The 27,771-nt window shown below is 39.0% G+C and overlaps 1 protein-coding gene across 1 annotated transcript in view; it reads left to right on the top strand.

The window, feature by feature from the left end:
* The window catches only part of SRGAP1 (SLIT-ROBO Rho GTPase activating protein 1), a 265,860-nt gene that overhangs the window by 171,108 nt on the left and 66,981 nt on the right, over positions 1 to 27,771 (top strand). The window contains 4 exon segments of the mRNA XM_027593051.2: positions 9,088 to 9,270; positions 9,717 to 9,845; positions 22,653 to 22,874; positions 24,859 to 24,960. Of these exon segments, the coding sequence (XP_027448852.2) occupies positions 9,088 to 9,270; positions 9,717 to 9,845; positions 22,653 to 22,874; positions 24,859 to 24,960 (636 nt within the window).

Genomic DNA, 27,771 nt, shown 5'->3' with positions numbered 1-27,771 from the left:
GATATCTGAGACTCGAATGCTCCTTCCCCTAACACAGGCTCTTGAAACTGGAGACGGAAACAGTCAATTTACAAAAGAAAACAAAAACATTAACAATGGCATGGATTCTATTTTCCTTTAGACTGCTAAATGCCATCCTGTATTATTTCCTCTGAGCTTCATCCGCTAGTCTCCTTTTAGCAGGATAGTATTAAAATCCTCTTAGAAAGAAGACTTCTAGTTACACGATCAGTTTTTTCTTCCAATTTGGCCTCTAGTTTGTACTTTTTCCTCCATTCCGTACTTTTCAAGGTGTTTTGAGAGGCACAGTTTGGTTGTCCCCCTAATTTTGGCGTAGGGAGACCTCATATTGTCATCTCTAATAGATAAGACTCATACTGAGGGTCGGAAAGACTGAGGTTACAGCCAGCAAAGCAAGGATCAAAATCCAGGTTTATTGGATTTCATAGACCTAAGCTCTTTCCATTGAAATAGTGCCCTTTATAATTACTCCTGAAACAAAATCTTTAACATTACACTAAACGTAATATAATTATTTTTTTTCTTTTCTTTAGCCATATTTCCTCCCATTGCATATATGTCTTCTCTATTTTCCCTTGTGTTTATTCTCTGTGTTTCTGTTGCCCTGTCTTTTGGTTGGTTGGCAGGCCCTAGGCAGCGAGGTCCAGAGTCTCAGACAATGCCTTTTGTTCAAAGCATTTGTTTGAATTATAAATGTAATTTGATGATAAATTCAGACTGTTGTACTGATTTCATTTCAGTGGAGCCAGAGCATACCTCAAGTTTTCCTTGATAAACTAGCTGTAAAGACAGCATCTCATGCTATTTAGTTGTTCATCTTGATCTATATGCTCATTCTAAAGAGCTTTGCTAAAATTCTTAACGTATACATAAATGGCATAAATGGAAATATCACCAATTTCCTTCCCTTTACGTCTATTAGAAATGATAATCTTGGGGCGCCTGGCTGCCTCAGATGGTTAAGCGTCTGCCTTTGGCTCAGGTCATGATCCCAGGGTCCTGGGATCGAGCCCCACATCAGGCTCCCTGCTTGGTGGGGAGCCTGGTTCTCCCTCTCCCTCTACTGTTCCCTCTGCTTGTGCTCTCTCGCTCTCTGTCAAATAAATAAATAAAATCTTAAAATAAAATAAAATGTGTTGTGATAGGGGTGCCTGGATGGCTGAGTCAGCTAAGTGTCCAGTTAAGCATCCAACTCTTGGTTTCGGCTCAGGTCATGATCTCAGGGTCCTGGGATTGAGCCCCGAGTCAGGCTCTGCTCAGTGTTGAGTCTGCTTGAGATTCTCTCTCTGCCACTCCCTCTGTCCCTCCCCCACCCCCCACACTCACAAGCTCTCTCTTTCTCTCTCTCTCAAAAATAAATTTTTAAAAAATGTTTTATGATCATTTTTTTCAAATATCAGTAACTGATATTTTTTTTTAAAGATTTTATTTATTTATTTGACAGAGAGACACAGCGAGAGCAGGAACACAAGCAGGGGGAGTGGGAGAGGGAGAAGCAGGCTTCCCGCCGAGCAGGGAGCCCGATGTGGGACTTGATCCCAGGACCCTGGGATCATGACCTGAGCCAAAGGCAGATGCTTAACGACTGAGCCACCCAGGCGCCCTCAGTAACTGATATTTACTGTACACTTATATGTCAGGCTTTTTGTGCTCTTTACACGTGTGGACATCTTTAATCCTTCTAACTACCCTATGCATGCCATGAGTAAGAATGTTATGCTGGTTTTACAGTGAGGAAACCGAGGCACAGAAAGGTGAAATGGCTTGCCCAAGATTACCCAGTAAGTGCAGAAGTAGGATTTGAACCCAAGCAGTCCATTCCGTGAGTCTAAGCTCTAACCACCAGTATACTCTCTCAAAGTTGGGTTATCCTTATGTTATTTCGCATATGTAATGGAATTTTGTAAATTCTGCTTTCATTGACCTGTGGAAAGCCATACCAGCCTAGGAAGAGGAGATGGATTTATGAGAGTTCATCATCATGTCTGTCCTACAGACCACTCAGTACCTCAGGGATCAGCAACTTTTCCAGCCCTAATGCCACAAATGAGAATAAACAACAGTGACCTATAGCTCTTAGCTTAGAGCATAATATGAAGCCAGGTAATCTGGCTCGAGAGCCCACACACTTATTTCTACATCAGACTTTAGGAACTGTCAAGAATCAAAACTATCCATTCTGTTACGTGCTTCTATGCACTCTCTCATTTAATCCCCATTTTACCTCAAAGGAACTAGGGCCCAGAAAAGTTAAGAAGTTTGCTGGCTAGTAAGTGGTAACACAGGAACTCAAATCCGGTTCTGCCTGGCTCCGGAGACTATTCATCACCAGGGTTGGCTTAGTATCCTACAGAGCAAGAAGGCTCGAGGTTGCAGGTGAAAGGATCCTGGCATGCAGTAATGAGTGTTCTCTGACAGATACTTCCTGCCTGCTGCCCCTGTCCAAAATAAGCCTTTGGAAGGGCACCTGGGTGGCTCAGTCAGTTAAGGGTCTGCCTTCAGCTCAGGTCATGATCCAAGTGCTGGGATTGAGCCCTGCATCAGGCTGCCTGCTTGGTGAGGAGCCTACTTCTCCCTCTGCCACTCCCCCGCTGCTTGTGCTCTCTCTGTCTCTCAAATAAATAAATAAAATCTTTAAAAATAATAATAATAAGCCCTCGGAGACACAGCATGGCCAAGCAGAGTCCATAACCTGGACTGAGGCTGTGCAGCCCCTTGAGGGGCCAGGTTCCTTGCAACACAGCCCTGGGGCTCAGCATAGGGTGGCCCGGGGGTCCTGCTTTCCTGGGGAACCCAAGAACTTGTTGGGAAACAACAGGAATGGGCATTCAAGGCTGTGGCCCTAATTTGGTGGTGGTGTTAGTCTGGCACTTGCAGAAACTCAGTTATAATTCGAGCCTTGTCATGTATTGACTGTAGAAAAGAGATCTTTATCTTAGGATGCTGACAATTAAGGAAACCCCAAAAATGTAGTTTCTCAGAAGAGCTTTTAGTGATTGATGGAGTTAGTAAACCAGCAGGTTAGGAAATATTGTCACTAACATACTGCTTTTCATTTCCTCTCAGCCCAGCCTCCACACCTTTCTTTTTTCAGGGGCCATGAACCCCAATGCTAACTGTATCTCACAGTGATTTAGAGCTATTTATCATCTCATTAGTCCAATCCCAGGTATTTTATTGGCAATGCTATTTTGGATGCTGGGGAGGGAGAAGAATAATGCCAGGCACATACTAGGTATTTAGTAAATATTGGTTAAATGACGATATGAATGGACAAGATGCCTGTAAATGTCCTCCTGCCCTTCATTTGTTTCTCACCAAATGCCTATTTTACTCCCACTGTCTAAAGGCAGTATCGAGAATCCAAAGGGTAGGGGCGCCTGGGTGGCTCAGTCGGTTAAGCGTTTGCCTTCAGCTCAGGTCATGATCCTGGGGTCCTGGGATCGAGCCCCATGTCCAGCTCCCTGCTCAGTGAAGAGCCTGCTTCTCCCTCTCCCTCTGCCTGCCCCTCTGCCTACTTGTGCTCTCTCTCTATCCCTCTGTCAAATAAATAAATAAAATCTTAAAAAAAAAAAAAAATCCAAAGGGTACGCAAGACCCTGCTGGTGCCCCAGCTGAATTTAAGGACAATCCATGATACTGGATGCTACACAGGTATCTATGACACATGCAGAGAGTCCGGAGTACTGTCAACGAGAAGATCTTGGCAGTTGGAAGAACACAGTAGCTCTGGTTGGGGAGCCAGGGAACACTGACCTTGCCTTGAAGGATGAGTCAAAATGTTAGGACAAGGTGCCCGGGGAGGACGTCGCAGGCAGTGGGCTTGGCTTGGGAGAAGGCCACAGAGGCCGGAAAACACACTTTTGAGGAGGAAGCATCAAGTGATTGACTTAGAGTAGTGCACAAAGTGCTATCTGGGCCAGTGTTAAGACCAGACCGGGAGGGTGCTGAACTCCATGGTGGAAGGAGACGTGTCAAGTCTAAGAAAAGGTCAGACAGAGTAAGAACAGGGAAAATGCCCTGTGACTGTTATCCTGGATTCTCTTTCTTTCCCTTCCCTCCTGTTTTATGCTAACTGAGGTTACTTCACACCTCAAACCCTCCTGCATATCTTCATCAAATTGCTGCTAAGATACTGCTTTGACCATACCGTTTACACCTCTGTGGATTTATGAACCCCTATAGAATATATTTTTTAAAACTTTCTGGTTGAGGTTTCAAGGCTCTCCTGATCTGGCCCATGACAACTTCTGCAGTCTTATCCTCCAGCCCAGTTACCCAACCATCCACTGTTCAAGCCCTTCCCTGGAGCCCCTTCTCGAAGTCATTGTCTGTGCGTGCCCACCGTACCTGTGTGTTCCCCCTATTCCTTATACCTTTGCTGGTACTATTCCTCCAACTTGAATGTCCTCTCCCTTCATCTGTGTCCATCAGACTCTCCAAGGCCCATTTTTTAATCTCCCAAAATTTAAGCTCTTAGAAGTAGGAAACCAAGTCCCTATTTTTATACCCATCATTGCCTTATGGATGGTAAATACCAAGCAAATGGTGAGTGAATAAGTATCTGTCAGCCCTCTTTCCCTCTATGCCTAAATATAACCAAGAGTAGCTATATCCCCCAGGTAAAGAGGCCTTCCATTTGTATAGTGCTTTAGAGTCCCAAAGGTTATAGCGCAGCAGTCTAAAACACCCAATCTGGAACCATACTGCCTGGGTTTCAACCATTGTTCTGCCAGTTACCAGCTATGTGACCTTGGGCAAGTTAGTTCACCTCTCAAGGCCCTTCTTGTCACATCCGTATAATAGGAAGAATAAAGGTACGTACCCCATGAGTTTTTTTAGAAGGACTAAATAAGCTATTATTGGTAAAATGCTTAGAATGGTGTCTGGCACATAGTAAACATTATACAATGCTTCTTTAGCTAAATATATACATATTACACATATATATTGATGGTATACACTATACACACACACACACATATTGTAAGTACTCAGTAAAGTTTGTTACATGCACACACACCTAGGGATGCACAATTGAATGTCCACAATGACCTTGTAAGGTGAGCAGAAGTGTAAAATAAATTCCCCACACCTGGTAACTGGTAGACCCATTCTTAAAATCATGCCTTCAACTTCTGTGCCAGTAGTCAGAAAGTAAAATGTTGGTGACTAACATAATAAAATAAAAGTAATAAAAAAATAAATAAATCATTAAAAAAACATAAAAAAGTAAAATGTAGAGGCTTAATACACTGATCTTCAAATATGTGGACAGTTTTCAGATACATAATGGTTTCATGACACTAAATATTCAAATTTACTATAGATATTTATTTTGATTTAAAGTACAAGAGTAGTGTCAGATATACTACATGGGTCTGTCAGTAAGGAAAAAAATATTAACAGCTTCTGTGCAAAAGTTTTTGCATAGGATTTCACAATTGCAAAGAAATCTATTTCACTATATTCTTCTGCAGTTAAGAAAAGATGGAGTAGGAAAGATAAATTGAGTGTGTTCAATGGAGAATTATGCATGAGGTTTTAGTAGAGAAGAATTCAAATAGGAAAATATGCTATTGGAGTACATTTAAATGGATATATGCCTATCATGTCATTTGGTATGCAAATGCTTGTGTTTGCATTAAGCTGATGGAGAAGCGATTATTTTCTTTGCAGTATGTATTCAAAATTCACCTTTAAAAAAATAAAAGCTTTCTTCTACTTCTTTGAAAAAGAGAAAACTTATTTTATTTTAAATACAAAACACATTTAACTTCTGTCAACAGCTTACGTTTTAAATAATGTAGTTTGTTCTTGCATTCATTATCTGCAATTAGAGTTCTCAAAAAGCTTTTAGTGTTTTTCTCCTCAACTTTTAAAATTCATTCATTGTCCTTGTTAACATTTTAGTAGTGGAAAACTGAACAAAGAAATTTCCTTCTGGAAATTACCATTGAACTGGGTAGAAAATCCTCAGCTATCATTCTGAACCACGTTATGATGGGATATTTACACCCTTTTCTTGCTAGTGTTAGGTCAAGAATGTTTTCCTTTTAATCTAGACTAGTTTATAAGAAACCCATGTTGGCAGCCAGCTCAGTATCCTTAGTTCATAAGGCTGAGTTTGTGCAGATTACTTGCTTACACAGGTCCTCAGCATCTAAATAAAGCAAGAGTTCAAGTCTTTTCTTCAGGGTGTATTTAAAAGAAAAGAATTCTCAGATACCCAGGGCTGTCTGGGATGCCTTTTCATCTCTCTGTGATGGGAGTCACATGTTCTCGTTTCTTCCTTTGGCTATTAGCAAGAAGAATATAGACAGCTGAGAGAGAGAGAGAGTTATTGTTGAGTTTTTTCCCACCCTCTTTTTAAAGATGTAACTGGAACCAGGACCCAAATGGTATGTGGGTTTGCTTCAGGCAGGGTGTACAAACAGAGCCAAGCCTAGAAATGGAAGGTGTGTAGTAGATTCATTGACCTCACTGTTTGCCCAGCTGTAGGGTGACTCCCTTTTCATTCCCCAGCTGCCCAGCTGCTGCTTAATGCTATTTTATTTTTCTTTTGAACTGCGGTAGCCAACCAAACTTCTCCTGGACAGGTTTGATAATTACCAAAAGCAGGTAACTTTGCAATTACACACAGCTCAGGAAAAGCTGCCACGACTTTGCAGTTTCGTCCTTACCTTGTTCTTGTTCAGCAATGCCTTTAATGTGATTTGCTAGCTTACATTTTGAAGGAAAGACATCATCAGATTTTATGAAAATAAGTAAAATCTCTTCATTGACCCCATGTTTTACACTTCAAATAGTCACCTTGAGAATGTGTATTAAGTTGAACCATTCTTAAGAACGTGCTGACTCTCTACCTTTTCTGTAACCTACCAAAACAGCAATTTCATATGCTTCAACCTAAATAAATACATTCCAGTGATGCTTCCAGTTCCCAAACTATTTTAAAACTCATCTTTTGAAATAAAAAAAAATCAAGTTCCTTACTTCAAAATGTTACATTAAATCTCTTCTAAACAACTACATTTCAGTTATAAAATTGGCTCTGAATAATTTATGGATTATTTATAAATGAAATAAAATCCATTTTATGTGGATGAGGGTTTAACATAATTTATGGGAAAGTGCCACCACTGATGTTTGGATGCTAAGTTCTGGATTGTTCCTTAATATGTCTCTTGAATTGGAGTCATAGCCTACCTGTGTTGTCTCTTTTAAGCAGTATAATTGTGCTTAAAATAAACAAGATTTAGAAATGGCCCAGATGTCTGACTCTCCTTATAAAAGCAGATTGAAATATTAGAGGGACACCTGGGTGGCTCAGTGGGTTAAGCCTCTGCCTTCGGCTTGGGTCATGGTCCCGGGGTCCTGGGATCGAGCCCCGCATTGGGCTCTCTGCTCGTGGGGAAGCCTGCTGCACCCTCTCCCACTCCCCCTGCTTGTGTTCCCTCTCTTGCTGTGTCTCTCTCTGTCAAATAAATAAATAAAATCTAAAAAAAAAGAAAAGAAATTATATTGGAAAACTGATTTTCAGGTAAAATCTTCTAAAATCTGTGACTGTTACTCTATCTACGAGTACAGGGATTATATGCAGATATGGTAGATATTATAAGAGTAAATATACTTATTATTTGAAAAAATGTTTATTGAAATATCATCCATGTTTTCTAAATGCTTTGGGAAATAACTCTATAGATCAAGTTTTTTTCAAAATAGCAGAGTGTTAAATTGGCAGTATGTGTCAAAAACCTCGAAAGGCTTTGTGCAGATTGTTTACCTCTGCAGTTCTCCTTCTGAAAATGTACCATAAAATTTTTTTAATTTTTTAATTAAAAAATAATAAAAATAAAATAAAATTTTTAAAAATGTGCCATAGGAAATGTGATAATTTTGTGCATAAATATTTCTGTGACAATAATATAACCAAAATATTTAAGGATTTAAAATTTTTTAATTTTTAAAATTTTTAAATTGAGAATTCTTTATGTAAGTTTACAGCATACATGGAAAGGATACATTACAAAATTTTATTTTCTATATATTCCTAAATGTATTAAAATGCATCTTATTGTAGCATTTCTAAGAGAAGAAATAAGATAGGATGTATATCAAGGGTTTTAGCACAGGTTCATTTATAAAGCAAAACGTTGAAATATCCTAAAATGTTCAACAATAGGAAATTAGTCAAGCTATGTCCCAGTCATATAAATATTATTCAGCCCTTAAAATTATATTTTAGAAGAATATTTAGTGATACAGAAAAGTGTTCTGATATATTAAGTGAAAAAAGGTGAGAGGAGATTAGAGATTGTTCATATAGTATGGTACAAATTTTTTAAAAGGAGAAATATGTGTCATTTTCAAATGAAGAGAGAGAGAGAGAGAGAGAGAGAGAGAGAGAGAGAGAGTGTGTGTGTGTGTGTGTGTGTGTGTGTGTGTGTGTTTTCATAGGAAAAAGACCAAATGGCTGTACCAAAAATCTTAACAGTTGTTATCTCTGCTTGCTTTTTATGTTCTTTTTTGTGTCGTGTTTTCTACATTGAACATAAAATATTACTTTGTGCTCAGAAAAACAATTTTTTAAACTGAAACTATGTATGAACCTTAATATTTACATCTTGTATTTTGATCAGTAGATTTTATGCAAAAAAAACAATTCTTTAGTAAGAGCTGTACTAATTTGGAGTTTTTTAGAATTCCAAAACTGGGGTAAAATTTATCCATGAGTAGTGGTTTATTCTGCAGATTAATAATGCAGAGATTTTAGAGAACACTTCTAAGCTTAAGGGAACTCTTCAAGTGCACTGAAAGCATGCATAAGACTCTAAATCATTTTTTCATCAAAGCGTGTCCCCTAAGTGCCTCTTCCTGGCAAGTGAATTTGCATATTTCTCTTTGCTTTACATAGAAGCAATAGTCCATAATTCATCTATTTGACTAACAATCTGGCTCTCCCCCTGCCAGTTGGAAGGTGATATTTTTAACATATTCCTCACATAAGGGCTTCCATTCACTACAGACAGGCATCTTGTAACAATTTGGGTCACATTTTCACAGGTGATGAAAACATACCATATGTATCATGCAGAGAGCATCAGTGCAGAGAGCAAGCTGAAAGAGGCTGAGAAACAAGAAGAAAAGCAAATCGGAAGGTCTGGTGATCCGGTCTTTCATATCAGACTGGAAGAGAGACATCAACGGCGAAGCTCTGTAAAGAAAATTGAAAAAATGAAAGAAAAAGTAAGTAAAAAACATCACAGAGCCTTTCTGTCCTCACTTCAGGTGACAATACTAAGAACACTGATGGACTAACTGATAGACGCACGTTGTAAATTGTGAAATGACATGCATTTCCTCCCACGGGAATGAAAAACGTTTAAGAAACATAAAAATCATGGACTAACAGCTGGACATCATTTAGTGTTGAATGCCAAGTACTCAATACACAGCGTGGAGAACTTGAATATTCACAAAGAGGTTTCCTTGCAGTTGGGCCTGAAGCCCAAATACATTGCTGGGTACTTTTAGTTACTTAACTCAGATTCATAATGTACTTTTCTCAGAGAACTTCTAAGGTCATTGGCATATGTAGAATCCATTGTTTGAATTAGTAGAAAGTCATGTATGTTTCTCTGACTAAATGACTTTGTTGTCTTTCTCGATACCTGGACCATCTTCATTTCCAGAGACAAGCAAAGTATTCAGAAAATAAGCTAAAATCGATTAAGGCACGGAATGAATATCTCCTAACCCTTGAAGCAACCAATGCCTCAGTTTTCAAGTATTATATTCATGATCTTTCAGATTTAATTGACGTAAGTACTTGAAATTTTTATATTTTCCATATATTTTTAAATTTTTTTAACTTTTTTGGGGTTTTTTTTGTTGGTTTGTTAAAGATCTTATTTATTGATTTCAGACAGACCCAGAGAGAGAGAGCACGAGCTGGGGAGAGGAGCAGAGAGAGAAGCAGGCTCCCGGCTGAGCAGGGAGCCCCATGTGGGGCTCGATTCCAAGACCCTGGAATCATGACCTGAGCCGAAGGCGGATGCTTAACCAACTGAGCCACCCAGGCGCCCCTAACTTATTTTTTCTAATGATCTCTGCACCCAATGTGGGGCTCAAACTAATGACCCCAAGATCAAGTCACTCACTTTTCCAACTGAGCCAGCCAGGCGCCCCTATATTTTCCATATTAAGATGTAATTAGCAATAACTATATTTCATTGATTCGAAAACAACATCATTTCTCAAACCAATGTTATTTTATGTAATACTCAGAAGGAGAAACTGTTGCCAATTAAACTATACATGATACTAACACACTATCGATGATAAGATGCATGTGAAAAAGTGTATCCTAAAACGAAGGAAAAGCAAATTATTAGGTTCTGTGAAGCTATGAGTGCCTGGGAAACTCAGCTAGGAAGGGGACCCCATCATTTTTAAATTATGCAGCTGCACAGCCCTAACTACATTCATTGCTTTAAAGTACGTTTCTTGGGTCTTAACCGTTGTCAGGTGCTCAGGCTGTGAGAAGCATATACAGTTCTTTTTTTTTTTTTTTTAAGTTTGTATTTTAACGCCAGTTAGTTAACATAACAGTGTTATATGAGTTTCAGGAGTAAAATATAGTGATTCAATAGTTCTATACATCACCAACTGCTTATCACAAGTGCCCTCCTTAATCCATCTGTTTCACCCATCCCCCCACCCCCAAGCATATACCGATCTTAACCTTTAGGAATGCAAAGTGGAAAAGACAGATGTTAACTAAATGACTGCAGACATGATAGCTTTGTTCCTAGTTGTGGTAAATACTGTAAGCAGAGTAGAGTGGACTTAAACCACGTTTATAAATTTATCTAACGCTGTACTTTCTCTCTGAGGATATGCTATCAAAGGCAGTATTTGGGCTCATTTAGAATTCTCCAAGTATAGGGGCACCTGGGGGGCTCAGTCGATTAAGCGTCTGCCTTTGGTTCTAGGTCATGATCTCAGGGTCCTGGGATGGAGCCCTGTGTCAGGGTTCCTGCTCAACAGGGAGCCTGCTTCTCCCTCTGCCCCTTCCCCCGCCCCCTTACCCCCCCTTCTGCACGCACGTGTGTGCACACGTTCGCTCTCTCGCTCTCGCTCAAATAAAAATCTTCAAAAAAAAAAAAAACCTCTCCAAGTATATATGTGCGCTATCAAATCCATGAGTGATTACTGCTGTTACTCCCCAGCTTTTTTTAACCCTCTGATCATTCTTTCATTCAGAAAACCTCCAGCACTGTAGGAGACCACACAGGTGAAACAGAAATCCCAGTCCAAAAATGTCCATCTCTGCAAATAAAAGAAAAAAAGCATTGTGTTTTTAGAAAAGCACAGAGAAGTGATAGAGGTTCAGAGAGTTATCTGCTGGAAATTTACTCATGTGCTGCTTTGTATTGATTGAATTCAAAAGTTTTAAGATCAGTTTTTTTTTCCTGTGGCTCATAGTATCATAATTTAGATATACAGTAGGTTAAAGCAACTTTATTTTTGTGGTGAATGTCTCATGAATTTAGCTATATTAGAGCCACAGTTTGGGACTTTTGCAAAAGAACTGTTAAGTAAGGAAATTATTTTTTGGTTTATTAACACTCTGATGTGCCCCTTTTTTGAGTCTAAAAACTGTTTTTATCTCATACTATCATAATTTCTTTATACAGAACCCTTTAATAAATAAAACCCAGGAAAACTTTTTTGTCTTCCTTTCTTATCAGTATTTTAATCAAGTAATTAATTTTCTTTTAGCACTCTGATGAATGAAAGGAATTTTTCCTGCTAGACTGCTCAGTTTTTTGAATAAAAATGAACAATTTTTATGACCCCGTTTTCAAACTTATATTTGTAGGGATTCTGCGAAATGTATGGAATATAGAACTAATTCTCTGTAACTACTCCACTTGCTTATTTTTTGGTTTAGGGCTTATTTTTGGATTACTTGGCTAGACCCGAGCCAGTTTAACACGAGGAAAAGTCTCCATGTATTGAAAAGTTTTTGTTTTTTTGTTTTTTTGTTTTTTTTACCACCTGCAAGGTACCAAGCACTAATTTTGACGATGGGGATCCAGCAATGAACCAAACAAAGTTCCTGTCTTCAAGGAGTTTGTGTACTAGTTGAGGCATCAGCTCATAGACATATTTACATATACACACACACATTATATAGTAGTGATAATGCTATAAATAAAAATAAAACCACTATTGGTGTGCTTCCTTTGATGGCATTCAGGAAAAGCTGCCTTTGGTTCTGCTATTTGAGCAGAAAAGTGAGCTGGAGAGCCACATGCCTAGATGGGGAAGGAATCCCGCATACAGGACTGGCAAGGCTCAGGGTATAGAGGCTGTGGCGTGTTTGGCAAGCTCAAGATGCTCAAAAAGTAGCAAAGCAGGAGGCCAGTATGGCCAGAGCAGAGTAAGCAAGGAGGAAGGTTCTGGAAGAGAAAGTAGGCAGAAGCCAAATTACTTAGGGTCTTTTGTGTCCTAAGTGTGGTGGAAAGCCACTAAAGGATTTTACTCAAGGATTACTCAAGGAAGTGACATCATGTGTTTACATTTTAGAGACTCACTCTGGCATCTGGGTGGAAAACAGACCAAGGGAGGTGATGAGAGTGAAAACAGCGAGCTATATCTAGAGTCTTTTGCAATTGTCCAGGCTAGAGATGGTGTTGATTTGGACTGGCGTGGCAGCAAGAGACTTGTGGGAAGTGGTTGGTTGGATTCAAAATATACTGAATAGGAATTTGATATAGTAGATGAAAAGAGGGATAAACAGACTCCTCAGCTCAGGTCCTGAGTAACTAGGTTAACAGTGGTGCCTTTTACAGAGGTGGGGACCATGGGGAGATGTGGGTCGAAGGGCAGGGAGCAGTGGTTCTGTCACGTGTGTTAAGACTGAGATGCCTGTTGTGGAAAGGACAGTATAGCATCCCCAATACTAATGGCACCCATAGGACAGGCTTAGCACTTCAGGAGAGTCATCTTCATTGTCATAGATATTTATTGAGCTCTTACTGTGTGACAGGCAGGTGTCCAAGCGTAATCTCATGAAATCGTCACAAATCCTGTGAGGTAAATACTATTTTCTGCACTTTATAGAGCAAAGAACGGAGGTTTATGTAGGCTGGATAGCTTGTCGAAGGTCACACAGCTAGTAAGTGGTAGGCTTCATACTCAGACTTTTTAACCTCCAAATCTAATTAACTCTGATGTAAATAAGTAGTGGTTAAATATATCAAGTAATTTTCAATTTTAAGAAAAGATGGACTTTTAAAAGATCAGCCTTACATTTAAAATGGAAGTAATTCTCAGATAATACAACTTCACTATGAATTTTACAAGAAATGGGTTTGTTGTCATAGTCAACTGATACTGAATCCTCTCTTGGTGAAAATTATGCATTCATTGACTCACTTTGAAGGCAGTCAGAGTGTGAATGTGTACCTTCTAAAATGGCTGCTTATTTTGTAGGGATGTAATTTGCATATATAGTGGTGATCCTAAAAACCATTAGGCTTGACCCTTCCTTGTGAAAAAGAAAGACTGATTATTATGCAAAGGCATCTAGAATCCTTTATGCTTTGTGAGCTTATTTAGCAAAATCACTTTTATAGTGAGCTATGTAATAATTATTGGAAGAGTTATTTCTCTAATGAGAAAAAGTCAAGCCAACATTTTTAATGCTTAACGTTTTATATGTGAAGTGACATGGAAGATACTAAATGTGTCTTGACTGAATCAAAGCAATATAAATAAGAACTCAAATTGAGACCTTCTTTATATACATCTCCAGTTTCCCTTGGTTTCTACTCATGTCATTAATCTGTCTCTTATAAATTTCCTATGCTAGACCATGATGAATGGATCTATTGGTATAAAAAAACAGTCATACAAATTTTCCATAGAATTTGTATTTTATTATTTATTTTTTAAAAGATTTTATTTGAGAGAGTGAGAAGGCATGAGCATGAGTAGGGGGGGAGGGGCAGAGGGAGAGGAAGAAGCCAACTCCTACTGAGCATGGAGCCCAACGTGGGGCTTGATCCCAGGACCCTGAGATCATGACCTGAGCTGAAGGCAGACATTTAACTGACTGAACCACCCAGGCCCCTAGAATTTGTGTTTTAAAACTAATCTTTTATTATTACAGAATTAGTACATGTACATTGTAGAAATTAGAAAAAAATTATAAGCAAAAATAACATGATCACCTTCTTACCACCCCAGATCATCACTGTTAACATGTAGACTTTTTTTGTGTCCACGTATATATACATTTTTATACCAGAAGAGTATGAAATCATATTATACAGCTTTTTAACTACTTTTTTCAATCATTGACCCCCATCTTTCCATTTCAGAACATTGTTAACTCCTCTAATAGCCAGACCATATTCCTTTTTATGACCCCCCAAAAAAACATTTCACAGCTAGTGTGTCTAGACTAGACCAAATTGAGGATCACACGTTGCATCTGGGTGATGTGTTCCTTTAGTCCTTTTTTTTTTCCTTAAATCTAACAAAATCCCTTGTTGAGGAGACATGAACAGTTGTTCTTCAGAACATCTCAGCTTCTGAATTTGTCTCTATTCTTTGTGGTGTCAGTTAGCCTGTTTCTCTGTTTCCTATATTTCCTACAAAGTGAACATTATATAAAGGCTTGATGAGTTCAAATTACGCACTTTGCAACAGATTACACCATAGGTGATGTTGCTGTGTCTTAACCCACCAATAGTGACGCTAAAACTCATCACTAGTTTGGGGTGATGTGACTTTGATTACCCCATGATATTGTTAAGTTTTTGCCCCTTGCAACAAACTATGGGTATTCTGAAACTTCTTGAGTTTAGATCCTATGAAATCGGAAATACACTAATTTGTAACTCAAAACTGAGCTATAATTTACCTCAGTCAGCAAAATGCTTTTTTAGAATACAAATTAATAAGGTAGAAGAAGGTCCAAGGTAAATTTTAGTTTGTAGAGTAACAGTCTCTTAGTTTGAAGTCAGGTGGGAAGTGGGACACAGAGTTAATTTCACAACAAAATGATGTTTATTATGTCACTTGAAGAAATACGAATTTGGGGCACCTGGGTGGCTCAGTCTGTTGAATGTCGGTCTCTTGATTTCAGCTTGGTCATGGTCTTAGGGTTGTGGGATCAAGCCCCAAGTCGGCTCCAAGCTCAGCGGGGAGTTTGCTTAAAATTCTCTCTCCCTCTTCCCCTCCCCTCACTCACATGCTCGTGCACTCTCTCTTTCTCTCAAATAATAAATCTTTTAAAAAAAGAATAAGTACAAATTAATAAGAAATATATTGCAAATATTGGCCAAAGGAAATTTACTTCGTTTGGGAGAATAAAGGCATAATTATAAAGGAAAATAGATTGTAGTTTTATAAATCAGAGGTTTCACATTTGTAATCATTAATATCTCCAACAATAAGTGCAAAAAAGGCTGTAACTTATTCTGTTTAGAATTAGGATGCATTAGCTTTACAACCCAGAAGAAAAATCATGCAGGCAACAAATATTTGTAATTGAATGCTGAAATTTTCAAGTGATTATAATTTGCTAAGAGGACAGTACAAGTCTTATTTCCCATAATCCAATCAAATTCAGCATTCTGTATATCTGGAATTCTTCAAACAACTGGTAATGTAGCCTCTTTCAGTCCAGTTCCACACCTGCCCACCCTCAAAAGGCATTCAGAGAAACAAAGTCCTCAACAGCAGAATTCCATTGGTGCTTTGTCCCAGGGCATCTGCCCAGTGATAATAAAGTATTTGTTATCCTTTTAGTAGAGTTTCACGGTTTCCAGTCACTCCCTGTAAAAGTTTGCAGGTCACTTTGGAGTTTGAAGGATAATCTTTGTAACTTTTGTAGCATACGGCAACAGAATAATCCCCTACTGCAGCTCATTTTCTTGGTAAAGGTATCTGTCATGTATTTTATTAGCCATTTATACAGAATGAAATTGAAATTAGATTACATCATATACTCCATGCCGTGTTTACTCTATCATGTCTAAGTAATCAGCTGTCCTAAAGCTTTTAGCCTTATCCTTTTGTCTCTAGAGACATGTGTTTAATTAAAAAGCAACTTACTCAGAGTTCAGATTTTTCTTAATTAGACTTAGCCCCATACATAATGGTATTTAGATTTATCCATGAAAACCTGCCAAATTGTAATACTGCAGTCCCCATTAGGCCTGAACCTTTATTAGGAAGATGATAAGAGATCATGGTAAATGGCTTAGGGTAGTGTAGTTATCATGTAAACTGATTTATGTTTTTATCCCTTTGTGATTGAAGGCGTATTTAAAAACTGAAATGAGTTGGATGACTGAAGTAGATGGCTTTAAAAGTTCCTTCCAGTGGAGATGCCATGGGCTTTTGTTAAAAGAAACTGCACCCACCTGTTTTCCACGTCCAGCATAGGCTGCTCTCGGTCTCCAGTGCTCAGTGCTCCATCTTGGCCAGACTTCTGAATGTTGAAAGTCACCTACGGCATGTTCCTTGGCTTTCTACCTCCTGGTCCCTTGCCTTGAATACCACATGATGGCTCCTAGATTTTTATCAGCAGCCTTGATCGATGTCCAGGACTTCAGATTTGTATGTCCAATTGCCTACTGGACATCTCTACTTGGATGTCTGATAGGTATCTTGAACATGTCATACACTCAACTTTTTATACCCATTTGCCCCTATCATCGTCCTCATTCTTCACACACATAACAACTTTTTCTTAACCATTTTTTGCACCTCAGTAAGTGGCACACCTTTCCACCCATTTGTGCAAACTGAAAACCCAGTTCTTGCATTTCCCACATATAAATGCATCAGACAATCCTGTCATCTGTGTCCCCTAAATATCCCAAACCTGCTGTTTCTTGCTGCTTGCACTGTCTCCTAGACAAAGCTCTTCATCTCCTGCCTGCACTTAGCTTTCTGAGATGGCACCCAGCTTCTAAGACCTTCTAATCAGTAATCCATTCTCTTCCCAAGCAGCCAGTGTTATTAAAAAAGATAAACTAGACCTGCTGATCCCTATTTAAAACTCTCCAAAGGCCCCCCATTGTCTTTAGAATAAAATTTAAACTCTTCACCAAGACCCATGTGAACTGGCGCCCACCTGCCACTCAGTGTCATCTTCTTCAGCTTCCTCCTAGTTACCATGCTTCGGCTACGTTGGCCTTTCCGTTCCCCAGACCCTTGCCTTGGGCCTTTCTACTTTTTGTCTAGAACACTCTTCCAGAGCTTTGCCAGATAGAGTCCTTCTTTTCATTCATGTTGCACTCAGCTGCCCTGTAAAAAAGAACAACACCCTTTCCCCCAGCACTCCCTATTTTTCTATCTTCTCCATAGCATTTACCAGCCTGTTTGTTTGGGCTTACTTTATTTCTTCTCTCTCCTCCTCTGTGATTTGATTCAGCATAGTTATAGAGATTTGGCCTGGGGAAAAATGCGTCTGGTGGCAACTTCTCTGAAAGAAATGATTGCCCATGGGAGTGGGAGCTGCATTAGGCCACAAATGATTATTGGTCCTACTCATCGGCGCAGGCATGTGCGACCTCCATTCTCCTCCTGTTTCCTACTTTGTATCCATTTCAGTGTACATTTTGGCCTTTTTGTTGCACAAAAGAAACTTAAAACAAGTTTTGCTAAATGTTTGGCCGTGGTTATTAAAGCAGCAGCAAGAATTAAATTGTCAGCTCTTTATGGACTCTCAGGAACCCAGACATGAGAGCATGTGTGTGTAAAAGATGCCTGTAGAATTTTAAACATCCAGTCCAGTCCCATGAGATGCCCATCCCTCACAAAACAAGTTTGTGGTTTCTGAGGTGAAGCACTGAATAGTAGCTAGAGAGGAAAATAGTAAAGGACAAAGATAATTTATTCAGAAGAAATCAACTTTCTTCGTTTGCAGCAAAAGCTGTGAACTTAACTTTTTCTGGTCCTTGGAAAGCCTACCCAGGGTTATGTGAAAGCTGTTTTTGCAGTTGTTTGCTCAGGTTGCACTATTGTAGAAAGACTCAAAACAAGGGGTAGGCCAAGTCTTTACCCAACGTCCATGACTCTGGAATGGTCAAAGCCAAAGCTTATTAATGAAAAGCCAGAGATGGAACCCAGGGCAAAAGATCATGGAAGCCTTTCTGATGGAGGCAGGAATGATGAAGTTAAAGTGGAATACTTCTGCAGAAGACTTCCTTCCCTCTCCATTCTCATGAAAACTGTTTAATTCTGCAGTCACATAGAAGCTCGGGGCTGCCCTCCAGCCACTGCTGGGGCTGCCCTGCAAATGCCATTGGCTGTTACTGCTCAGAAACACGTAGGTGGGACTTGTTTCCATTGGAGCTCCATTATCTTCACTCCCATCTAGGACCCACCTTCTACCCAATAGGACTTCTTACGTCTTAAGAGTTTATGCAAACAAATAAACAAAAAGTTATCTTCCTGAATAGCTGTGATCCATTTATACATGACTCTGTAACCACCAAGTATATTTCAGCCGGCCTCTCAGCCTTTGGAACAAGTCGAAGTATTTGTCACAATCCTCAAAACCTGAATTTCATCTTTATTTTTGAAACTATTTGCAACCCTTTTGCCTAAAGAAGTTAGCTTACTGTGGCGATTTAGACTAATAATACCTAGTGGGATATATCTTGGCAGCTGTTAGAATATTAAAAAATAAAACAAAACCAAAAAAATACCCTCCTACTTCCAATGCTCTTTCCTTCCCCAGTTTTAATCCATAATTTTATGTATCCATTCAGTTTTTCATCCATCAGAACAGCACTGTTTTGCTTTTGTAAAATATCTTATTGGTTTCTAATGTATTTTCATCATTAAATGCACTTGGGTTATAACTCAACTCTGTGCAGAAGCTGGTCTTTCATACTGTCATTAATAATTCATAACCTCCATAGAATTACTTTAGGCCTTTTAACCAAGTATCATGAATCTTAACATATCCAGTGTCATTTTAGCATCCAGTTTAGAAAAAAAGGCGATTCTGTGACTGGCCTTGCTGTCTCAGGAGACCTTGAATAAGAATTTTATTCGTGTTTCTTTTAAAGGACACTTGAAAAACCCAGAGCTTAGAAAACACTGCATATCAGAAGTAACAGAATCATGCTAATTAAGTGACTTTACAGACTGTTAAGCTCCATAGGGATCAGAGAAGGAAATTGTCCATCAAGCTCATCACAGAAACCTCCACATGAGGTATAGCATTCAAAGTCCAGAAGACACCTAGGGGGTCCTCTGGATTGGATACAAAGCCACATGCATACTTCTCCCCAGCATATTAGGAAACCACCAATGAAAGCCGGCTACCTTACTGGGTCCAGTGCTACCAAATCCACCTGGGTGAACTGAGTGGCATGCAGAGTACTGTTGTAATTTTGACATTTCCTCCCCAAAGAAGCAACTCTTAGAAATTTGAGGAGCAAACTGTTTAAGTCTGGGAATAATAAAAACTTAAAACGTGTATTTTTCCGAACTCTACTTCAATTAGGTAGTTGGGGTTGAATTTCTTTATTTTTCTTCCTCTTTTTCCTTTGTTCTTCCTCTCTTCCTTTCTGAGCTGAAAAGAGACTCGGTTTAGAGGGGGGACTTTTCTCTAGGTTGTTTCTTGCCTCAGTGTCAATTTTCTGTTAACTCCCATTGGGAACCATTACTCATAAAATAAAGCAGCTTATGTGATCTGCTTCATTATAATCAAGCCGAATTGGTCTTCTTTCAAAATAGTTGGGTGTGTTGAAGCACTAGTACGTTTCAGAGAAATGAGGCCCATTTCCTTTACCAATTCATGTTTGCACAAGATGAGGTATTACTGAAAGAATAATTTTTTTCAGTCCCTCTGATGTGTATAAAATGGCTACACAGAACCTTTATGAATTTCGAGGAGCAAATGAAATAAAAGAGGACTTTTCTCATCTGAGACTAGAATTTTTTAATTAGCTGAAAATTATTCTCTATATTTGAGTGCAGCTGAGTCCACTGAAAATGTACCAATGATGAGACTGCTGCATTTCACAATTGTATTTTGCTTATATTTGTAATTTTGATACAGCAGCTTCTTTCTGCTTTTTTAAATCAAGTAATATTTACTCAAGTTGATTCTCTTGCCCGCTTGGAGAAACAGTACTCCCAGTGGACAGGGTTATGGGACCTTTTTTAAATCAATGTTTTAGTGCGGTGCTTCTCAAACTTCACTGTGCATATAATATCACCTATGGATTTTCTTTTTTTTTTTAAGCTTCAGATTCTAATTCAGCAGGTCAGGGCTGAGACCCAAGATTCTGCATTTCTAGCAAGCTCCAGGTGATGCTGATGGTCTACAGACCATACCTCAAATAGCGAGATTTTAGAATATCTCTATAGAAAAATCCCAAATTTAATAATTCTGAAATTGGAGGGTGAGGGTAGAATTAAATATGTTGACATTTTTAAGGACAGGTCAGTGATTGAATCTGTGCCTTCATAAAGGTCAGTCTGATGGTTCATATCGTGGTGGATGCATCCTTTTATGGAGGTTACTTCCTTTGTGCCGGTCTACTACTCTCTTAATAGCAAAGTAATGAACAACCTATATGCAGATTCCTTGACAATGGAGATTATGTTTTACTATATTCTAGTCTTCATATTCCTGGAGCCTAGCAAATTTCCATGCACCTAATAGATGGCCAGTTAGTGGGTTGAATTGAATCAAATTGAATTGATTGAATTGCTTTGGAACAATATAGGGATGACCTGGTTTTGTACCTTTCTAGACCACTTCCTCTTTAAGAGATTTATATTGTGGGACGCCTGGGTGGCTCAGTCGCTAAGCGTCTGCCTTCAGTCAGGTCATGATCCCAGGGTCCTGGGATCAAGTCCCGCTTCGGGCTCCTTGCTCAGTGAGGAGCCTGCTTTTCCCTCTCCCTCTGCTGCTCCCCCTGCTTGTGCTCTCTCTCTCTCTCTCTCTCTCTCTCTGACAAATAAAAGAGATTTATATTGCTTCTATGTATAAATTTAAAATTCTTTCAGTAATTTATAACTGACCAATATCCAGAGTTATATTTTTTCAGTTATATTCTCTTAAAATGCAACATGAAAAAATAAATGCAAATACAAATTAAAGGTAATGAAGATTTAAGAATCCCAAAATTCTACGTCCACTAAAAGGACTTTGGCAGTCATTTCTTATCTACAAATTTTATTCTAGGTCCTGAACTTTTTTGGCAGATTCAAACCTGTTCTTCTCACTTCTGAAAGAGTATGGATTATTATGGAGTCATCAGTAAATTATAAAAATCCAGATTACAGTTAGTATGTTTATGTCCTACAAGGATTTCAATAAATCATAGTATCAGTAAGCATGAAGAAATTTAAATGCTGGTTTTTTATTATTTCCTTTCAGTATTTGGTTTTGCTGCTTTTATTTTTTAACAGCTTTCTTGAGATATTATTCACATACCATATAGTTCATTCATTAAAAATCTATAATTGGCTTTTAGTATATTCAAAGTTGTATAGCCACCACCACGATCTATTACAGAATATTTTCATTACTCCAAAAAGAAGTCCTGCAGCCCTTAGCCACCCCCCCCCCCAGTTCCTCCATCCCCTAGCAACCACTAATTTACCTTCTATCTCTGCAGATTTACCTATTCTGCACATTTCCCATAAATGGAATCCTACAAGGTGTGGTCTCTGGTGGCTGGTTTCTTTCAGTTAACATAATGTTTCAAGGTTGATCCTACATGTTGTAGCATGTATCAGTACTTCCTTCTTTGTTATGACTGGATAAGGTTTCATTTTGTTTATTTATTAGTTGGACATTTGGATTGTTTCCACTTTTCAGCTATTAGTAATAATGCTGCTGTAAACATTCATGTATAATTTTTTTGTATGAAAATTTGTTTTTATTTTTCTTATATATATTACTAGGAATGGAACTGCCAAGTCATATGTTAACTCTGTGTTTCACTCTCTGATGAACTGCCAGACTTTTCCAAAGAGGCTGCAATATTTTACATTCCCATCAGCAGCATATAAAAGATTCCAATTTCTCTACATTCTCCCCAATGCCTGTTATCTGTCTTCTTTATTATAACCAGACTAGTGGGTGTGAAGTAGTATCTCATTGTGGTTTTGATTTGCATTTCCCTGATGACTAATGATATTGAGCATCATTTCATGTGCTTGTTGACCATTTGTGTATGTTTTTTGAGAAATGTCTGTCCAATTGCTCATTTTTTAGTTGGGCTATTTGTCTTTTCATTATTGAGTTGTAGGATTTCTTTATTCTAAATACAAATTTTTAAAATCAGATACGTGATGTGCAAAAAAATTTCCCATTCTGTGGGTATTCGTTTTACTTGATAGTGCCCTTGAAGCACAAAAGTCTTCAAATTTGATGAAATCTAATTTATTTTTTTCTTTTGTTGCTTGTACTTTTGATGCCTTATCCAAGAAATCAATGCCTAATGCAAGATAATGAAGGTTTACTCCTATGTTTTCTTCTAAGAATTTTATAGTTGTTGCTGTCACGTGTAGGTCTTTGATCCATTTTGAGTTAATTTCTATATATGGTATTCTTTTATTTTTTTAAGTGCTGTGATCTTGGCTACCATGCAAGTCTGAACAGAGCCCTGAGAACATATCTGTCTGCAGAGTATAATCTTGAAACTTCCAGACATGAAGGCTTAGACATTATTGAGAATGCGGTTGACAACTTGGAGCCCAGGAGTGATAAGCAGAGATTCATGGAGATGTACCCTGCTGCATTCTGTCCACCAATGAAGTTTGAGTTTCAGTCTCACATGGGTGATGAGGTCAGTAATTGATTGTTTTAAAACTAATGAATTGTCTTTTCATTGTATTAGTTAGTTACTCTTCACCTGCTATAACCTACTAAGAGTTGTCAGAATTCCCAGTTGTGTTCTCTCTCCTGCCTTTGTTTGGGATCTTAGCTAGTTATATCCTAAGATCAGCCACTTCCACCTTCCCCCGCCCCGCCCCGCCCCCAGCCACAACCACCTTTCAAAGCAAGGGTCGAGCACTCAGATGCCTACAGAGGCCAAACCTATGTACAAACTCAGTTGTTTGTAAGCAGTACACAGTCTCAGGATAGTTAGTCCTTCCTCCACCTCTAGACATTCAAATTTAAATTCAAAATGAAACATTTTGCTGGCCCAACAGAATCTCTCTGAAGACTTCTTGTAATCTTCATTTAAAGATCCCAATAAAGAAAAATAATTGTAAATGACAGGAGCACGGGAGAGAGGGGGGAAAATGCAGAACATTTTTTAAGACTCAGATTGTCTCCAAACTGGTAAAATGAGCATTAGAAATGATATATCTTAGGTTCTTTATATGAATTTAGCTTTCTGTCCTATTTTACCCAAGGAAGAAAATCCATCTAAGCTGTGTATGAGTTGCAGTGGTATATTTTATCGTCTGCAGCCGGGAAAACAAGAAGAACCAATTAATGAGTACACTGTATAGCACTTGGTCTTCCAGCTGTGCAAAACAATACTCATAGATTAAAAACTCAATGTTAGCTTATTGTGGTGACAGTATGTTTTTAAAAATAGATAAAATAGCAATGACAGATTTCTTTAATGTCATACTTTTTTCTGAGACACCTAGTGTTAAGATTTATAAGATATGTGTGTGCCTGCTGTATTTCTAACCCAATTTTATATTTGCTTGATCTGATAAATTACTCGATGAGAAATGGTGAGCGGTTTTTATGCCGATAGCACATGAATTTGAGAGACAGATGTCTTATCCCACCCAGAGTTATGTTTCCAAAACCAAATGATTACTGTTACAATTTTTCAGTTATGGATATGTCAAACATAGAATGATAAAATATCACAGATAAGTGACTTCAATTGGGTTAGTTTCCCCCCCTCTTTTTTTTACTATTATTTTTAATAAAGTGAGTCTGTTGCCGCCTTTTTATAGCAAGTTCTGCTACGGAGCAATAATCTCGGTGATGTTCTGGGGACTCCATAAAAGGAAACCCCCATCTGCCGAGAGCATTTCTATGACAAGGAACATGAAAAGAAACTTTGTTTCTGGTGCAATTTTAATATAACTAATATAATTAAAAGGCTCTAATTTTGACCTTAACCGTAACTGAGATCAGATTACAAGAAGTGACCTCTTCACATTCATGGTGAGTCACACGATTTGGCTGATATTGGGAAGGCAAGCCATGGTTGAAAGATGCCAATGGTTACATTTTCTGAGTCTTTCCTCTGTGCCAGGCAGTGTTCTAAGTGCTTTCTGTGCATGAACTCACTTCATCCCCACAAGGACCCCACGGTGTAGGAAATCTTGGTATCCCCATTTCACAGAGAAGGAAGCTGAGGGTTAGTAACCTACCCCGGTCACCTATCTGACTGCAGCCAGTAGGCTCTCCTGTCTCCCCTACTTTTGCCTCTGTGGTTCATGTGGGCCCTCCTTTGCACTCTGCCCTCTGCCCCTTAATCATCCCAAATCCTACCAGTGAGACATCAGCATCAGAGCTCCCTCTCCAGCAACTGGCCCGTTCTTAGATGCCGCGGAGCTTCCTGCAACTGCTGTCTTCCCCGTCGTGTCCAGGCCATGCAGCTGCGTTCTGCCCTTGCCCCTTATGTAGCATGTCCGTATTTAACACTGAAGCTTTGAGGTGGCTGTTAAAAGTAAAGATGTCATTGGAATCTTGAGGGGATCCGTGTGACTCATGTAGCATCTAAGTAGGAAACCCGTGCCTCTGGAGGCCAGCTTGGTGGCCCTGTTGTAACTGCGGTTTCTGATTCCCCCCAGGTGTGTCAGGTCAGCGCCCAGCAGCCGGTCCAGGCCGAGCTCATGCTCAGGTACCAGCAGCTGCAGTCCCGACTGGCCACGCTCAAAATCGAGAATGAGGAGGTGAGCATGCTTTCTGCCCTGCAAGTCATCTGAATTCTAACGTACACTGGAAGACATTGTCACATGACCTAGGCATATTTAACATTCCAAATGCAATCTCTTCATCATGCGTTTTCAGCTAAATCATGGTTCCTAAAATACCCCTTGTCGAAGATAAATGCAAAGATTCTGTATTCTACCAGAGATGAATCCTTTACCAGGGATTTACTACATACACACGTAAACACACATTTTATTTTTAAATTTATAATTCATACTGAAAATAGTTCCCATAAATGATCAAATTCAACATATGTGTCCAAGAATACACAAGTGTGGAAATAAAACTTGACTGACATGTTAATTTAATCCTAACTTCTGAAATTAGTAATTTCTTTGCTTTTTTGTATTCTTTAGATTTTTGGTACTAAACATGGCATTACTGATCCAATTAGTACAGAAATCATATTTTAAAATAGTACTTGAATGAGAATAGGAAACTGTTTATTTGCTGATATTAGTGGCTTTACGTGGATAGAACATAAAATGTGAATTATAAATATATGTTGAGCCAGAAAGCAGTCATACAGTTCAGCTGCCTATTTCTGAAATTAATTTAATTGGATCCACGTTCTCCTTAAAATATGAACCACAAATGTTTCTAAGGCTCTCAGTCATCACCTACAGGAACCCAAATCGAACTAAACTCAAGTTAGAAAGTTTACTTACTGGTCAATGTTTGCATAACCTCGGGCATGATAGAATCTGTATTCTGATGATATTATCAGGAATCTCTCCATCATTTTGAAGTTGTATCTTCACATGTGTTGGTAGTTGTTTTCCCTCATACTGGGATAGCCCAAACTACATGGTCCCTATAACTTGCCATCTCACCCCATCCCAGGGTCCTTATCTCTGAACTAGGATCCTTTATTGGCCTTACTTCAATCATGGATACTTCTGGACCAGCCATTACATACAGGAAATGGGATTCTTTCATGGATCAGCTTAGATATTGTGCTCATGCATAGAGCCCTTTGACTGACAACTCCACCAGAAATATGTATTTCTAGAGACAAAAGAAAACAATAACAATAATTCATCTTGAAATGAATTACCAGAATGCACTTTGATACCCTCTTTTATTTTAATCTCATGGGATGTTATGAACTCTGTGAACATATATTTGATTCTGTTAAGAAACAGTGATAATGTTTCTAGACCAGTCTAGTTTGGTCAAAATCCCTTGCAGCTTTCTGTCTTCCATTCCTTCTAACAGAACCAAACCAGCCCTTATTCACACATGTATTTAAGATGCAACCATGTGATTAAGGCTTCAGTCGCTGTGTAAAATCTCACAGATGAGCCTTTCCAAAGGAAAGCTATTGCTCTTCTGGAGGTGTTTTTGAGCTTGGGGTTTTGGCGAGGCATCACAAAATACTTGCCTGATGCAGTTTACTGGATCCTAATAGATCTACAGTTTGTACATCTAGTGACTTCCAATTTGTGTGTGTGTGTGTGTGTGTGTGTGTGTGCGCGCATTCTCCTGCTGTTTTACTTGGAAACAGTCTCTAAACTCTAGGAAAATAATGTGTTCTTCACAAGGTCAAAACTGGCAGCCCACAGACCTGTTTGGTTTGGCTCCCACGTTTTTGGCCTGTTGAAAATGAGCAAGTCTGGCGACGCTAACCCTGCATTGCCTCATGAAGGGAAGAGCTGGTGTATTTGAATTCCACTTTGCCATAGTCATTCAACTCCCAGTTTTCTTACATTGGACTATTCCATTTCTCTTGCCTGTCTGGCCTCTGCAGGCCTTTGAGGTTTTGACCCTTAATGTTTGCCCTTTTGAGCAGAATGTAGAGAAGCACAGGGTCCTTATAAACTAATAGTGGCAGGTAGTGCTTTCTGAGGGTTAAAAGCATTTATCATAGAAACAAATGAATTAGATTGTCCTGATGTTTCCAGTGAGCATGACTGGTGGTTTATGATCTGCTGGATATGGGACAAATGCACTGTCATAGAATGGGATTTCCAATGAAAGGAAGATTTAAATTGGATTTTTTTGTTTTTAAGATTTTATTTGACAGAGAGAGACACAGCGAGAGAGGGAACACAAGCAGGGGGAGTGGGAGAGGGAGAAGCAGGCTTCCCGCTGAGCAGGGAGCCCGATGTGGGGCTCGATCCCAGGACCCCGGGATCACGACCCAAGCTGAAGGCAGACGCTTAACGACTGAGCCACCCAGGCACCCCTTAAATTGGATTTTTGACAATCAGTAGATTTCCATTGATAGAGAAGAGGGGAAAGTTGTTTCAATATATTTCAAAATGCCCTGGAAGAACCTTGGTTTCCCAGAGGAATTTGGTCATCATCCAGTCTCTCCTTGAGGTTAAGTCAAAGGTGAAGCTGAAGTCAGATGACAAGAGACTTTGAGAGCCAACTTAAGGGATTTTGACACTGTGAGTCAGCTCATTTCAGTACAATAAATATTTGTTCATCAGCTTCTACGTTCCACATATTTTGCCAGGTGTAGGGAGTACAGTGATGAATGTCATAGTTCGCATCTGTCTTGGGTGAGGGCCAGACTATAACAAGTCATTTATATAATGCAAAAAGTAAGGGACGTAACTTGGGAACAAAATAGCAATCATTCCTGATTTGGAGTCCTTTATAGCACTCTTCTCTACCATAAATAAAGAATTTGCCTCTGATCCTCCACTGATAGAGGTCAAAAAATTGACACATTGCTCTCAAACCAAAATATACAAGTAAAGAAACATGTATAATTCTCTGCCTCTGCACAAACAGAAATACACAAAGTCCAAAAATCACTG

This window comes from Zalophus californianus, chromosome 9 (assembly GCF_009762305.2).
Source record: "Zalophus californianus isolate mZalCal1 chromosome 9, mZalCal1.pri.v2, whole genome shotgun sequence".
NCBI lineage: Eukaryota > Metazoa > Chordata > Mammalia > Carnivora > Otariidae > Zalophus > Zalophus californianus.
The sequence above is the reverse complement of the archived record's forward strand: the minus strand, read 5'-3'. Positions and strand labels throughout refer to the sequence as shown.